General features: G+C 37.0%; 1 protein-coding gene across 6 annotated transcripts in view; it reads right to left on the bottom strand.

The window, feature by feature from the left end:
* PLPPR5 (phospholipid phosphatase related 5) overlaps window positions 1-13,952 on the bottom strand; it is a 120,613-nt gene that overhangs the window by 15,218 nt on the left and 91,443 nt on the right. Inside the window, exon 6 of one of the 6 annotated variants that reach the window (XM_045064893.1) lies at window positions 8,746-8,854. The exons of 4 other annotated variants lie outside the window; for them this stretch is intronic. In XM_045064893.1, the coding sequence (XP_044920828.1) occupies window positions 8,828-8,854 (27 nt within the window). In that variant the 3' untranslated portion in view covers window positions 8,746-8,827. Of the gene's footprint in view, window positions 1-8,745; window positions 8,855-13,952 lie in introns of those variants that run through there. One more of the 6 variants, XM_045064894.1, reaches the window with a different exon arrangement.

Below are 13,952 nucleotides of genomic sequence, written 5' to 3' on the forward strand. Positions count from 1 at the left end.
CCCCGAGGAGCCAAAGATATAAGGCTCTTCACAATGAATGTTGAGGAGCACAAGTTCTCTATTTTGGCTGCATGCGCGAGTCACCTGGGGGCTTTAAAAAAATACTGACACAACACCAGAGACTTGGATTTAATTGGTCTGAGGCATGGCCTGGTCAATGGTAGTTTTAAAGGCTCTCCAGATGATTCTAATGTGTAGTCAATATTGAAAACTACTGTTTCAGAAGGTCTGCAGGCCCAGCTGGGTCCAGGCCAACTGCTGGCTCTGGATCCACATCACCTGAGGTGGCTGATACACTACAGATTCCCAGGCCCGAGCTTGCTTAAGTTTACTGGATTGGAATCTCTGGGCATGTATCCCAGAATTGTGCTCTTTGTGCAAATGCTGTAAGTGAAGGATTCCATTTTACACCACTCTTAGAACCACAGCCTGAAAGTGTAGTAGAGTAATTGGTTAGCAATGTAAACACTGTGAGGTATATAAAATAAATTCTTTTTAAAAAATGCTACCCATCCCAGGGTGCCTGGGTCGCTCAGTCGTTAAGCGGCTGCCTTCGTCTCAGGTCATGATTCCCAGGTCCTGGGATGGAGCCCCATATCGGGCTCTCTGCTCAGCGTACCTTTGTCATAAAACCACTGTCCTTATTCCTAGGTATTTATCCAAGATTTAGGAAAATATTATGTACACAAAAGCCTTTACCTAAATTTTTATATAAGCTTTAATCATAATTGTGAAAACCTCAAATGTCCTTCAACTGGTGAATAGATTAAAAAATGGTGGTACATATATGACAGAATGCTACTCAGCAACAGAAAGGGGGAAAAAAAACCCACTGATGTAGGTTATAATATGAATGAATCTCAAATGCATTACACCAAGTGGAAGAAGTCAGACCCTAAAGGCTACATACTGTGGGAGTCCATTTATACAACACTCTGGGAAAAGCAAAACCATAGGAACAGAAAACAGATTAGTGTTTGTAGGGGTTTGGGGTTCAAGGAATGGTTCGACCACCAAGGAAAAGGAAGGAACATTTTAGGGTGATGGAAATGTTCTATAACTTGATTATGGTGATGATTGTATGATGACATGTACTTGACAAAACTCGTAAAACTAGATGTTAAAAAAAAGAGAATTTTATAGGATGTAAAGAATATCTTTAATAACCCCCCCAAATATTGAGACCATTAGCTACAATATGAACTTGAATTTGGTTTGTCAATTATTGAATTATTGCTTCGATATTTCATTGTTTCAAAGGAAAAATATAAATGTATAGGAGGATATTTAAGATATATGAATTAAATGGAGTACTACATTTATTTTTAACATATAAAATTGATGAAGATTATTAAAAATAATATCCTCCATTGTTGGAGAGGACATAAAGATAAGAAACACACCAACAGCCTGAAGAGCACTCACTCTTTTTTCAGCATTTCCACTTTATGAATACATCTTAATTAATTATAATGAAACTTGAAAAGATACCTGCTTTAGAGATGTTTACATTTGTATTGTTTATAATTATGGGAAATTGGACGTGGAAAGAATCCTCTATACCTTGAAAAGGTAATGGCTAATTTATATGAATTAGAATTTTTTCAATGTAATTATGTAATATCTTATAGCCTAATGATTTTGAGTTTTAGCTCTGAAGTGATAAATACGAAACATTTGGAAATGGAAATGGAAAATGAAAAAGACAATTCTGTATTCTTGCTTCAGAACACAGACCAGGTGTGTGACCTTGGGCAAGTTACTTAACCTTTCTATGTCTTTTTCTCTGTAAAAGAGAAATAGTAAGATATACTCAAATGGTTTCTGTAAAAAAATAAAATGATGGTCCCTGGATGGCTCAGCCAGTTCAGTGTCTGTCTCTGGCTCAGGTCAGGATATCAGGGTCCTCAGATCTAAACTGGAATCAAGCTCCCTGCTCCGCAGGGAGTTTGCTTCTCTCTCTCCCTCTTCCCCTCCTCCTGGCTCTTACTATCTCTTGCTCTCTATCTAAAAAAGAATCAATAAAATCTTTTAAAAAAATACATAAATAAAATGATATTTTATGTGTGAAGTTCTTTGCAGGCACATATTAAGCTCTCCTAAAGATTAACTTTTCCTCTTATGCTTGATAGGCATATTATATTTATTGGTCTATAACCATATCTTTGATAATCTGTTGCTCGAGCACATATTATATTGCTCAAAGCTACAGAAGAGAACATCCAGGAAGATCCTGTACTATATATAAATCCACACATACACTAATGGGGTCCTCAAAGCTACTTAAGAAAGTGTTTCCGTGGTGCCTGTGTGGCTCAGGTTATGATCTCAGGGTCCTGGGATCGAGTCCCACATCGGGCTCTCTGCTCAGCAGAGAGCCTGCTTTCTTCTCTCTCTGCCTGCCTCTCTGCCTACTTGTGGTCTCTCTTTGTCAAATAAATAAATAAAATCCTAAAAAGGAGAGAAAGAAAGAGAGAAAGAAAGAAAGAAAGAAAATTAGTTAGTTTGTTTCCAGGGGCACCTGGGTGGCTCATTCAGTTGTGTGTCCAACTCTTGATTTCAGGTCATGATCTCTCCTGAGATGGAGAATGGGGCAGGTGGGCAGGTCTGTGCTCAGCAAAGAGTCTGCTGGAGATTCTACCCCCACCCCACTGCCTCTGCTCATGCATGTACCCTCTCTCTCTCAAATAAATAAACAAGACTTTTTTAAAAAAGAAGAAAAAGAAAAAGCATCCAGTGATTACTGTGGTGAGACATGGATACTTTCTATATACTTCTGTTCTGCTTGCCAGACTTTCACATTTTAAACAATATACACAAATTACTCCTTTAATAGAAACAATGAAAAATCATGGGTGTTTCATAAGACTGTGAATGAGTTCATTGTTTATTTTCCTGGTTTTAGTAAAATAAAATTTTGCATTTTCTCTACAAAAAATGTTTATAGTGTCATGGTGCTCCTGATTGATTTTGAAGGCCTCCATAAGTATCTCTAGGACAGCCCACCACTCGGGAACAAATCTGAGACAAGAGGGGAATGAATGGGTGAGAACAGTTTCCCGTGTAGAACTAATTGTGTGTGCAACAGGAATGATTATTCAATCCACCATTGTTTTATTCTCTTCTTAACTGACGACTGCAGGAATCACATAATTTAAAGATGCAGTCATCAACCCTATATTTATTCACACAAATGAGATGAGGAAGCATGTTTATATTCAAAAGTAACTTACTTTTGAATATAAAAGGTGCCTTTATAAAAGGTCATTTAGATAATTGAAGAAAAAATCTGGCTTTTATTCTTTGTGTAGTATATTATGATTTATAAATAGTGTGGAAAAATAAACACTAAATATATGGGAGCATAAATAGGAAAAATGACATACGGCAAAGTAATAACAGAATTCGCTAGTTTTTCTAACCTAAAATGTTGATGCCTGTTGGAGTTCTTAAGCTTCCATTCTCAATTGACTTTTTTTAAGCAAAATTAAATTAAGCAAATGAGAACAGAGTACAGCATGTAAACACTCATTTACTTCAAATATTTTTTATAAGTGCTCAAAGCTTAGATTGAGGGAAAAAATGCCTAAAATATGAATATATTTAGTTTCACTAACTATTCCAATATCTGGTCACTAATAAAGTTGTTTTGACAAGATCCTATATAACATTTATATTACAGTTCAGCAGTTCTGTAAAACAAAGATTTGCATTATAGAAAAGCAACTAAATCTTAAATAGATTGCCATAGTTATTCATGTACAGCATTCTGAAACCTCAAAGGAATTTATCACAGGGAGCACAGTAATGTATAATCATATTTGTCTTGGCAAGAAACCACTGGATTGTTTCATTATTGCTATGACACTAATGTATGCAATGTTTTATACTATAATATTTTCTGCCACATGTGCTATGTTTGACATCGACAATCTGTATAAACTTTTATGTCCATGAAATATATCTATTGGAGTTTCCTAGTCTGAGATAAGATGAAAATCCTGTTAAGGGAATCCTATTGTTGCAGGAGGGAACTAACTTGTGTTAACCACCTACAATGTGCCAAGAAGTTTATTTGTGATCTGTTAATCCCAACAGTTACCCAACAAAGGAATCATTATTGTACCAGTTTTTCAGGTAAGGAGGAGTAATTTGTTTAATCCCACCTAGCTATAATGTTGTCAAAATAGGCTTCAAACTCAGGATTTCCAGCTGCAAAAACCTGGCTCTCCAATCGTCCCCACCCCAACTCTGCCTTCATTTCAGCTCGGGCTTCTTCTTGATCTTTGTGATTTCATAATCAGCAAAACAGTAAATGTAAAGGTCAATGCATACATTTCTCTGGGTCATTGTGAATTCCCTTAGAATTTTCCTATGCCTATTATTTTCCTTTGCAGTAGCCATGGGAATTAAACAAGGTAATTTCCATCTGTAATAATACACATTCATTATGACATCTCTAGATTTTTGGAACTTGTCATCACTGCTTACCACGTTCATTTATGTGATACTTCTGTTAATCAGGGTGTGCTTTTACACTATCAGCTTCTTGGTTAGTACAGGTTGGTGAAAAGTCCCTTACCTAAAATACAAAATTGTAATCTTGTAAATTATCCCTACCATTATCTTCCCTTTTGTCTTGTTGGCAGAAGGGAATTCCCTTTGATTCACTTGATTAGATGTTAACCTAAGAAAAAATAATGCCTAGATTTAGACAGAAACAAAATTATTTTCTCAAGAAGCATCTTTTATACCTGCTTATATTCACTAAGTTAACTCTCAAAATGATCCCAAATTAGCTGTAAGTGATTATAATGACTTAACTGCCTTAATAAAACTATGTAGATATGAATTCTTAGATCAGAAATACAACTTTTTCTATCATATCCCATCTATCTTTGTATTCATTTAAGAATTTTTTTGTTCTTTTGCTAAAGTTTTCCTTAGATTTTCTGTATAGCATCAGTTACAATCAATAATGCATATGCACACAGATTATTTGCATATGTTTACCTATGCAAATGTGAATGCTAGTGTTTTCCTTAGAGTCAGAATAAGCAGAGGGGAAAGGGAGAGGAAAAGGGGCAAAGTGCTCAGCGCTTTGCTGCTGTGATGAATGCAACTTGACTCAGGAGGATCCCTGGAAGGAATGTCAGTGTACTCCTTATTCATTAGTTATAGACTAAAGAAATCTCTGAGGAGATAACAGGGAAATGACACAGATGAAAGGTCAGCATGTTTCTGGGGGTGGGGGAAGGGGGACAGTCTTCTTAGTGACAGCCTGGCTAGCAGTTATCCCTCTTCTACTGTGAATCATTGGGATAGTTAGATAACCCCTGCCATAGACTGAATGTTTAATGTTGAAAACTAATCCGCAGTGTGATGGTGTTTGGAAGTGAGGTCTTTGGGGGTGGGGTGGGGCCCTCATGAATGGGACTAGTGCCTCATAAAAAAGACCTGGGAGAGCTCCCTCACTCTTTCTGCCATGTGAGAACACTGGAAACGGGTCCTCGCCAAGCACTAAGTTTGCTGACATCTTGATCTTGAACTTCCCAGATGCTAGATCTTTGAGAAATAAATTTCTATTGTTGATTAGCCCCTCAGTCTATGGCACTTTGTTATAGCAGCCTGAACAGACTAAGGCAACTCCTTTAATCAGAATCAGCATCTGACTGAATCAGACCTCGCTAAAGGATCCCTGGCCAGTCAAAATGACATGACATGCCTCTGTTGAGATCTAGTCTATGCCATCTTTATCACTTATCTGGATTTTTACAATAACCTTGCAGATTGGCTTCTGTTTTGCTCCATTGCTATTCTCCTTTAATTCATTCTTTATTCTAAACATGCCACTTTCTTTAACTACTTAATGGCTCCCCACTGCTTACAGGGTAAGAACCAACTTTGTAAGCATCCCATAAAAGACTCTTCATGAATTTTCATCAAAAGCGACAGACACTTTGAAAAGATAAACAATATTGACAAACCTTTAGCTAGACTTGCCAAGAAAAAAAAGGAGAGGTTTCAAATAAATAAAATCAGAAGTGAAAGAGATGTTTTAACTGATACCACAAAAATACAATGGATCATAAGGGACTCCTATGAACAATTGAACACCAATAAGTTGAATAACCTAAAATAAATGGATAAACTCCTAGAAGCATACAACCTTCCAAGACTGAATGAAGAAGAAACAGAAAATCTTACTAGTAAGGAGGTTAAATTAGTAATCTTTTTACCTCCCCTACAAAAAAGTTTAGGGCCAGAATGCTTCACAGGTGAATTCTAGCAACACTTTAAAAAGAATACCAATTCTTCTCAAACTCAAAAAAAAAAAAAAAAAAAAGAAGAGGGAAGAACACTTCCAAACATACTTTGCAAGGCCAGCATTACATTCTGATACCAAAACCAAAAAGGATACCAAAGGCAAAGAAAATTAGTGATGATGAACATGGATGCAGATGCAGAAATCCTCAACACAATCTTAGCAAACCAATTTTAACACATTACAAGGATAATTCAGCACAATCAAGTTGGCTTTATTTCAGGGATGCAAGGATTGTTCGATATCCACAAGTCAGTGTAATATACCACATTAACAAAATGAAAGATAAAAATCATATCATAATCTCAATAGATATGTAAAAAGCATTTGGCAAAATAAAACATTAATTTATGATAAAAATTCTCAACAAAGTGGGTACAGAGTGAACCCATCTCAATATAATAAAGGCCATATATGACAAGCCCATAGCTAACATGATACTCAATGGAGAAAAGCTAAAAGCTTTTCCTCTAAGATCAGGAACAAGATAAGGATGCCACTGTGACCATTTTCATTCAACATAGTATTGGAAGTCTTAGCTAGGGCAATTAGGGAGGAAAAAAAAAAAGAACAAGAAGAAGAAAATTAAAAAAAAAAAAAAAAGAAAAGAAAAGAAACCAAAAGGCATCCAAATTGAAAAAGAAGAAGTAAAACTTTCACTATTTGCAGATGACATAATGTCATACATAGAAAAACCCAAAGAATCCACCAAAAAGCTCTTAGGACTAATAAACAAATTCAGTAAGATTGTAAGATACAAAATCGATATACAAAAATCCATTGCATTTCTATATACTAATAACAAACTATTAGAAAAAAATTAAGAAACAATCACACTTACAATTGTATCAAAAAGAATACAATACTTGGGATTAAAATTGATCAAGGAGGGAAAGAACTGTACACTGAAAACTGCAAGATGCTGATGAAAGAAACTGAAGAAACAGAAATAAATGAAAGGATATTCCATGTTCATGGATTAGAAGATCAATACTGTTAAAATACCCATACTACCCAAAACAATTTCCAGATTTAGTGCAGTCCTTATCAAAATTCCATTTAAAAAAATATTTATTTGAGAGAGAGAGAAAGCACGAGTAGAGAGAGAGGGGGGCAGCAAGAGAGGGAGAGGTAGACTCCCTGCTGAGCAGGGAGCCTGACACAAGGCTCAATTCCCAGACCCTGAGATCATGATCTGCGCATAAGGCAGCTGCTTAACTGACTGAACCGCTCAGGCATCCCCTTCTCAAAATTCCAATGGCATTTTTCACAGAAACAGAACAAACAATCCCAAAATTTGTATGGAAACACAAGATTCTGAATAGCCAAAGCAATCTTGAGAAAGAACAAAGCTAGAGGTATCACACTCTCTGGTTTTAAACTATATTAAAAAAAACTATTGGGACGCCTGGGTGGCTCAGTGGGTTAAGCTGCCTTTGGCTCAGGTCATGATCCTAGGGTCCTGGGATCGAGTCCTGCAACGGGCTCCTTGCTGAGCAGGGAGCCTGCTTCTCTCTCTGCCTCTGCCTGCCTCTCTGCCTGCCTCTCTGCCTGCCTCTCTCTCTCTTCCTCTCTGACAAATAAATAAATAAATAAAATAAAAGCACCCAAAAAACAAAAAACAGAACTATAGTAATCAAAATAGTATGGTGTTAGCACAGAAATGGATACATATATCAATAGAACAGTATGGAGAGCCCAAAAAGAAACTGATGAACATATGATCAATTCATTTATATGATAAAGGAGGCAAGAACATGCAATAAGGAAAAGACAGTCTCTTCAGGAAATAGTGTTGTAAAAACAGGGCAGCCACACGTAAAAGTAAAAGAATGAAACTGGATCAGTATCTTACACCATACACAAAAATTAACTCAAAATGGATGTAAGAGTTGAACGCAAGACCCGAAACCATAAAACTTCTAGAAGAAAATATAGGCAGTAAGCTCCTTGACACAAATCTTGGTGATGATTTTTTGGATCTGACTCTAAGAGCAAAACCAACAAAAGCAAAAATAAATCACTAGAATGACATTAAACTAAAAATGTTATGCACTGCAAAAGAAACCGTCAACAAAACAAAAAGGCAACCTATTGAATAGGAAAAAATATTTGCAAATCATATATCAGATAAGAGGTTAATATCCAAAATTTGTAAAGAAATCATACAACTCAACACTAAAAATAACAATCTGATGGAAAGAATTGGCAGAAAATCTGAATTTTATTTCTTCAAAGAAGACGTACAGATGGCCAACAGTACATGAAAAGATGCTCACCATCACTAAGTATCTGGGAAATTCTAATCAAAACCACATTGAACTATTACTTCACACCTGTTAGAATGGCTATTATCAAAAGACAAGAAATAATAAGTGTTGACAAAAATGTGGAGAAAAGAGAAGAGTTGTGCACCGTTGGTGGGAATGTAAATTGGTGCAGCCACTGCGGAAAACAGTAGGAATGTTCCTCAGAAACTTAAAAATTGAACTACCATATGATTCAGCATTTTCCCTTCCAGGTATTTACCTGAAAGAAATTAAAATAGTGTAACTCAAAAAGATATATGCACTCCCATGGTCACTGCTGCATTATTTATAAAGATATGGAAACAATCGAAGTGTCCATTGACAGATGAATGGATAAAGAAGATGTGGTAAATATATATACAACAAACTATTGTTTAACCATCAATAAGAAAGAAATCTTGCCATTCGCAACAGTATGGATGGACCTTGAGGGCACTATGTTAACTAGCATAAGTTATACAAGGAAAAACAAATACCATATGATCTCATTTATATGTGGGATCTGAAAAACCAAAACAAAACTCATATACACAGAGAACAGATCAGTAAGTGCCAGAGGCAAGGGGTGGTGGTTGGGCAAAATGGGTGAAGGGAGTTAAAAGGTACAAACTTCTAGTTATAAAATAAGTCATGAGGACATAAAATATAGTATGATGACTATAAATAATGTGTTCATCATAAGAAAAAAATTGTAACTACACGGTGGCAGGTGTTAACGCATTGTGGTGATCATTTTGGGATATACACAATTATCGAATCATTGTGTTTACACCTGAATGTACTATAATGATATATATCAATTTTAGCTCCATAAATGAAAGGAAAAACAAACAAAAAAGGGAAAAAAGGTGACAGGGAATACTTTCCATATATTTATTCCCATTTGCATTTGATCTCTAATAATCTGCATATTTATGAGCTTTGCCCATATTTCAATTAGGGTGTTTCCTATATCAAACTTTTGACACATGTTGCTGATATTTTATATTTTGTTATTGGACTTTTATATGTTGTTTTTAATTACTTTAAAAATGCTTTAAAAAAAAGCATTTTTAAAAAAATGCTTCAATGTATATTTTTCTAGTTAGCAATGTCAAGAACAAAGCAGTGACATTAAGTCCCTCCTTTATAAAATCTGAAAATTATCATAATTTTACTTTTGTTGGTATTATCTTAGATGTCTGTCTCATTTTGTCATTGTTACATTATTTTTTTTTCTTATATATCTTCTCTTTAAATAAATTGCATAATTTCTGTTTTTCTTACTATATTTACCATAGCCAATTCTAATTAATTCTCATGTAAGTGGTTTCCATTCTTTCTGCTAATTCATTCATATCATGACTTTGGCAATTTGGAAGCTACAGACCGGGGTACTTGGATGATTCCGTTGGTTAAGTGTCTGCCTTCGGCTCAGGTCATGATCACAGGGCCCTGGGATTGAGTCCCACACTGGGCTCCTTGCTCTTGAGGAGCCTGATTCTCCTTCTGGCTGCCTCTCTCTTACAAAGAAATAAAACTTTTGAAAGCTCTGGATAATGGTATGTTGCTCAGTTAGCTGGTAAGCATCTTCTGATAATATTTCATGAGTAACATGATTCCTAAATTCTTGGATACCCGATATTTTATGGTTATCTTAATACATAAATGACCTTTTCAGTGGGAATAAAATTCTTATGTAACAAACTTTTTCTTTGAAAACTCTGAAGGCATTATTCCTTTCTATTCTGGCATCTACTATTATGGAGAGAGACGTCTGAAGCCAGTATGCTGTCAATCTTTCTGCCTTGGTGTATGTGTTAGTTTTCACTAGATATACCATATTATAACCTCAAAAGCATAGTGGCTTCCCACAACAAATAAGTATTCTTCCCTCACACCACATGTTGGTGGTCAGGTTCTATAGATCTGCTCCAGGTTGCTAGCTGAGTGCTCTTCCACTTCCTGTGTATTCTCATTCTGGGGTATAGGCTAAGGGAACAGCCCCTATTTGGAACATGGACTTTTCCTGGAAAATGGCTCAGGAGCAATAAAGCTGGCAAAAACTCTTGATGTCTCTACAAGTTTCTGATTGATGGGGCATAAATCAGGTTCATTCATATGTTATTGACCAAATCCAAAATAACTGGAGCAGGAAGGAGGTGGTTAATATTTGGGAACAATAGTAACATCTCCCACAAAATTCATAGGACTCTATTTTTACTCTTTGAAATTTTGGTTTATAATGGGATTCTATAGAATTTTAGCCAATTCTGCAACCTTGAACTTCTTTATTGGCAAAGAAACATTTTAATTGTCCTTTGGTGACATCTTTCAAACAGGATCAATTTGTATGATATTTAGTAGAAATGACTAAAATTTTACTCTATCTAGTTTTTACTCTTTATGACACAGCCATGAAGATATTAATTCTTACTTTACTCTTGCTAATATAAGGAACTGAAGATAATGAATATGAAAATGTCTCCATCTCCACGTCCCAGGAGGAGAGTCAGACTTTTGTTTCTTGGACTCCCAAGAGTAGTAAATAGTATCTTTGTGTATTTGGAGCCATCCCGAAGCCAGTGGCACTAAAGATTTTGTCTGGGATACATGGGTCCTTGAAGGCAGGAGCCAGAAAAGGATGAGTCTGAAAGGAAGTGGTATAATCTATGAAGAAAGCTGGTTCCCTGGGGCCTTTGTGGATCCTATAAGTAAGAGGCACCTGCATAAGGCTTGTGTGCAGGTTCTTAGGACAGATGGGGCCCAGAATGGGGATGGCTGCAGGTGTGCCAGGGAAGGTCCAGGGAAGCTGGACCCTGGGCGTGAGGGCATGAAGGCATGGGAGCCACAGCAAAGGTTCCCATGCTCAGCTCAGCAGCCGAAAATAGACCAAACAGGCTTAAAAGGATCCTTTTAAATCCTTGTGATTCATAAGGAGGGAGCACAGGGATTTACATTACTCTGAGGGAATCTTCCCAAGGGACTTTAGTAAATCCAAACATACCGGTAGCCAATACGAGGAAGCATAACTAGAACCTCCTAAGAGCATAATTGTAATTACACAGTTATTCAGGAATTACTCATTATAGAAAGAAAAAGAAAGGAAAAAAAAAAAAGGAGGAAAGGAAGGAAGGGAGAAAGGCCAAAAGAAAGGAAGAAAGGGGGCGCCTGGGTGGCTCAGTGGGTTAAAGCCTCTGCCTTCGGCTCAGGTCATGATCTCAGGGTCCTGGGATCTATGCCCCGCATCGGGCTCTCTGCTCAGCAGGGAGCCTGCTTCCTTCTCTCTCTCTGCCTGCCTCTCTGCCTACTTGTGATCTCTGTCTGTCAAATAAATAAAATAAAATCTTAAAAAGAAGAAAAAAAGAAAAGAAGGAAGAGAGGAAAGAACAAAAGAACAAAGGAACAAAGAAAGGGAAAGAAAGAAAAGGAATCTGGTCTATTATCTCAGTTGTTTTCTTAAGTTTAAACGTTGCTTTCAACTGGTATCTATTTCTCTCTCATCTACATGCTCTTTTCTATCTTACTAGAAAGAAATTATCTTGTATGGTAATTTGCATAACTGGCTTCCTCATACACACACGTTATATATATCAACTTAAAAAAACAAAAACAAAAACAAAAACAACAACAACTTTGTGGGGCACCCGGGTGGCTCAGGCAGTTAAGTGCCTGACTCTTGGTTTTGGCTCTGGTCAGGATCTCAGGGTCCTGGGATCCAGCCCCGAGACTTGATCCAAGAGCTCAAGGGCTCAGCAGGTGCAGAGTCAGCTTGTGACTTGTCCCTCTCCTTCCCCCTCTGCTACCCCACCCCCTGGTTCATGGGCACATGGGTGAGCTCTCTCTAGATCCCAAATAAATAAATAAAATTAAGACAAACAAACAAAAAACCTTTACAATATGTGTTAGAAGACTTTCCATGTCTTGATTTACCCTATCCATTTCAACGGTTTGATGGTAATAATGACTGGCAACGCTTAAGGGCTTTATAGGTTCCGGACCCTGTTCTGAGTGCTTTACTGTCAGCTTATTGAACTCTCACAACGCCCATTCTATGACTGAGAAAACTCACAGAGTATTTGAATAAGCTGCACAAGGTCAAAATTGTCCCAAATTCTCAGCCAATCTACCTCCAGAACCTGTGGCCTGACACACCGCATTATTGGCTTCCATTACGGGAATGGAACATTGACTTATTTAATCATTCCCTACTGATACACAGTTAGACTTTTATGATTTGATATTACAAACAGCTGTAATGAAGTTACTGGCAACTTAAATATTTAGTGGACTATGAGATATGATGGGCCAGTTTCCATAGATGATTAATTCTTTTCATAACACCAAATGTAATGAATGTTCAGATTTACTTAGCTTTCAGAAAAATCATGACTTTTCCTCATAAACTATGGTAATTAACTATATGACAAACTCCCTATAATTAAGGGATAAATTGCTGGCATAAAAATAAAGAACGCTGGCATGCTGTAATTTACTCTGTAGCTTACAGTTTATGAAACATGTACTTTGAACACAGGAGGTTATGTAAGAATGTAACTTCTAAAAGAAACCCTCTGCCTTCTCCATACAAAACTGGCAAGCAGGAAATGATAGCTTGGCATGATACATCACGGTGCTCAAACTGCCATCCAGGTCTGCACACCAGACTTTTATACTGGACTCCCGTTTCCTCCTCTGAGGGCCAGTTTCAAGAACCTCACACCACTCTCCGATGATCAATTACTAAGATCAAATACTGGGAAGAACTTTGCATTCACTTGTTTCCCATTGTGAACTCTGATGAAAAGCAATGTATTTACTCCAAATACGCCACATTACAAAAGAAAGTGAAAGCCACTGTGGGCTTCCTGTAAGTGGTGGCCTTCCTCCCTTTCCGGCTGATGAGCACAAGTACATGTCGTCTCAGCAACAGAGCTCCACAGGGAAGCCTGAGATACGTCCCCAGTAGCTCGATTCATGATCTTCGTGTGGTCTGGGTGACGCAGGAGCACACCCTGCACCATGCAGACAGCGTTCTGCCTGAAAACAGGATGAGAAGAGCAGGGAGCCAAGTCGGAACTCAGTAAGGTGTGTGCCAACACCCTTCGATGGGCAAAGGGGAGAACCAAATCAGATTTTACTTCTTAACTACCAAAGTAAAAACAGCGCATGATTTTGCCATGAACAAGACAATGAATGAAATTAATTGTTGTACTGAAATATTCTAGAGCTTCTAATAGAATATTTTTGTTTTCATATTTTAAAACTCATTGTAAATAAGAATAAATTTGCCTAAATTCAACAACAGGGATTTATAATCACTTTATCACTTTATATAT

This window comes from Mustela putorius, unplaced genomic scaffold, assembly GCF_011764305.1.
Source record: "Mustela putorius furo isolate JIRA1106 unplaced genomic scaffold, ASM1176430v1.1 tig00003853_pilon_pilon_pilon, whole genome shotgun sequence".
Classification (NCBI taxonomy): Eukaryota; Metazoa; Chordata; class Mammalia; order Carnivora; family Mustelidae; genus Mustela; species Mustela putorius.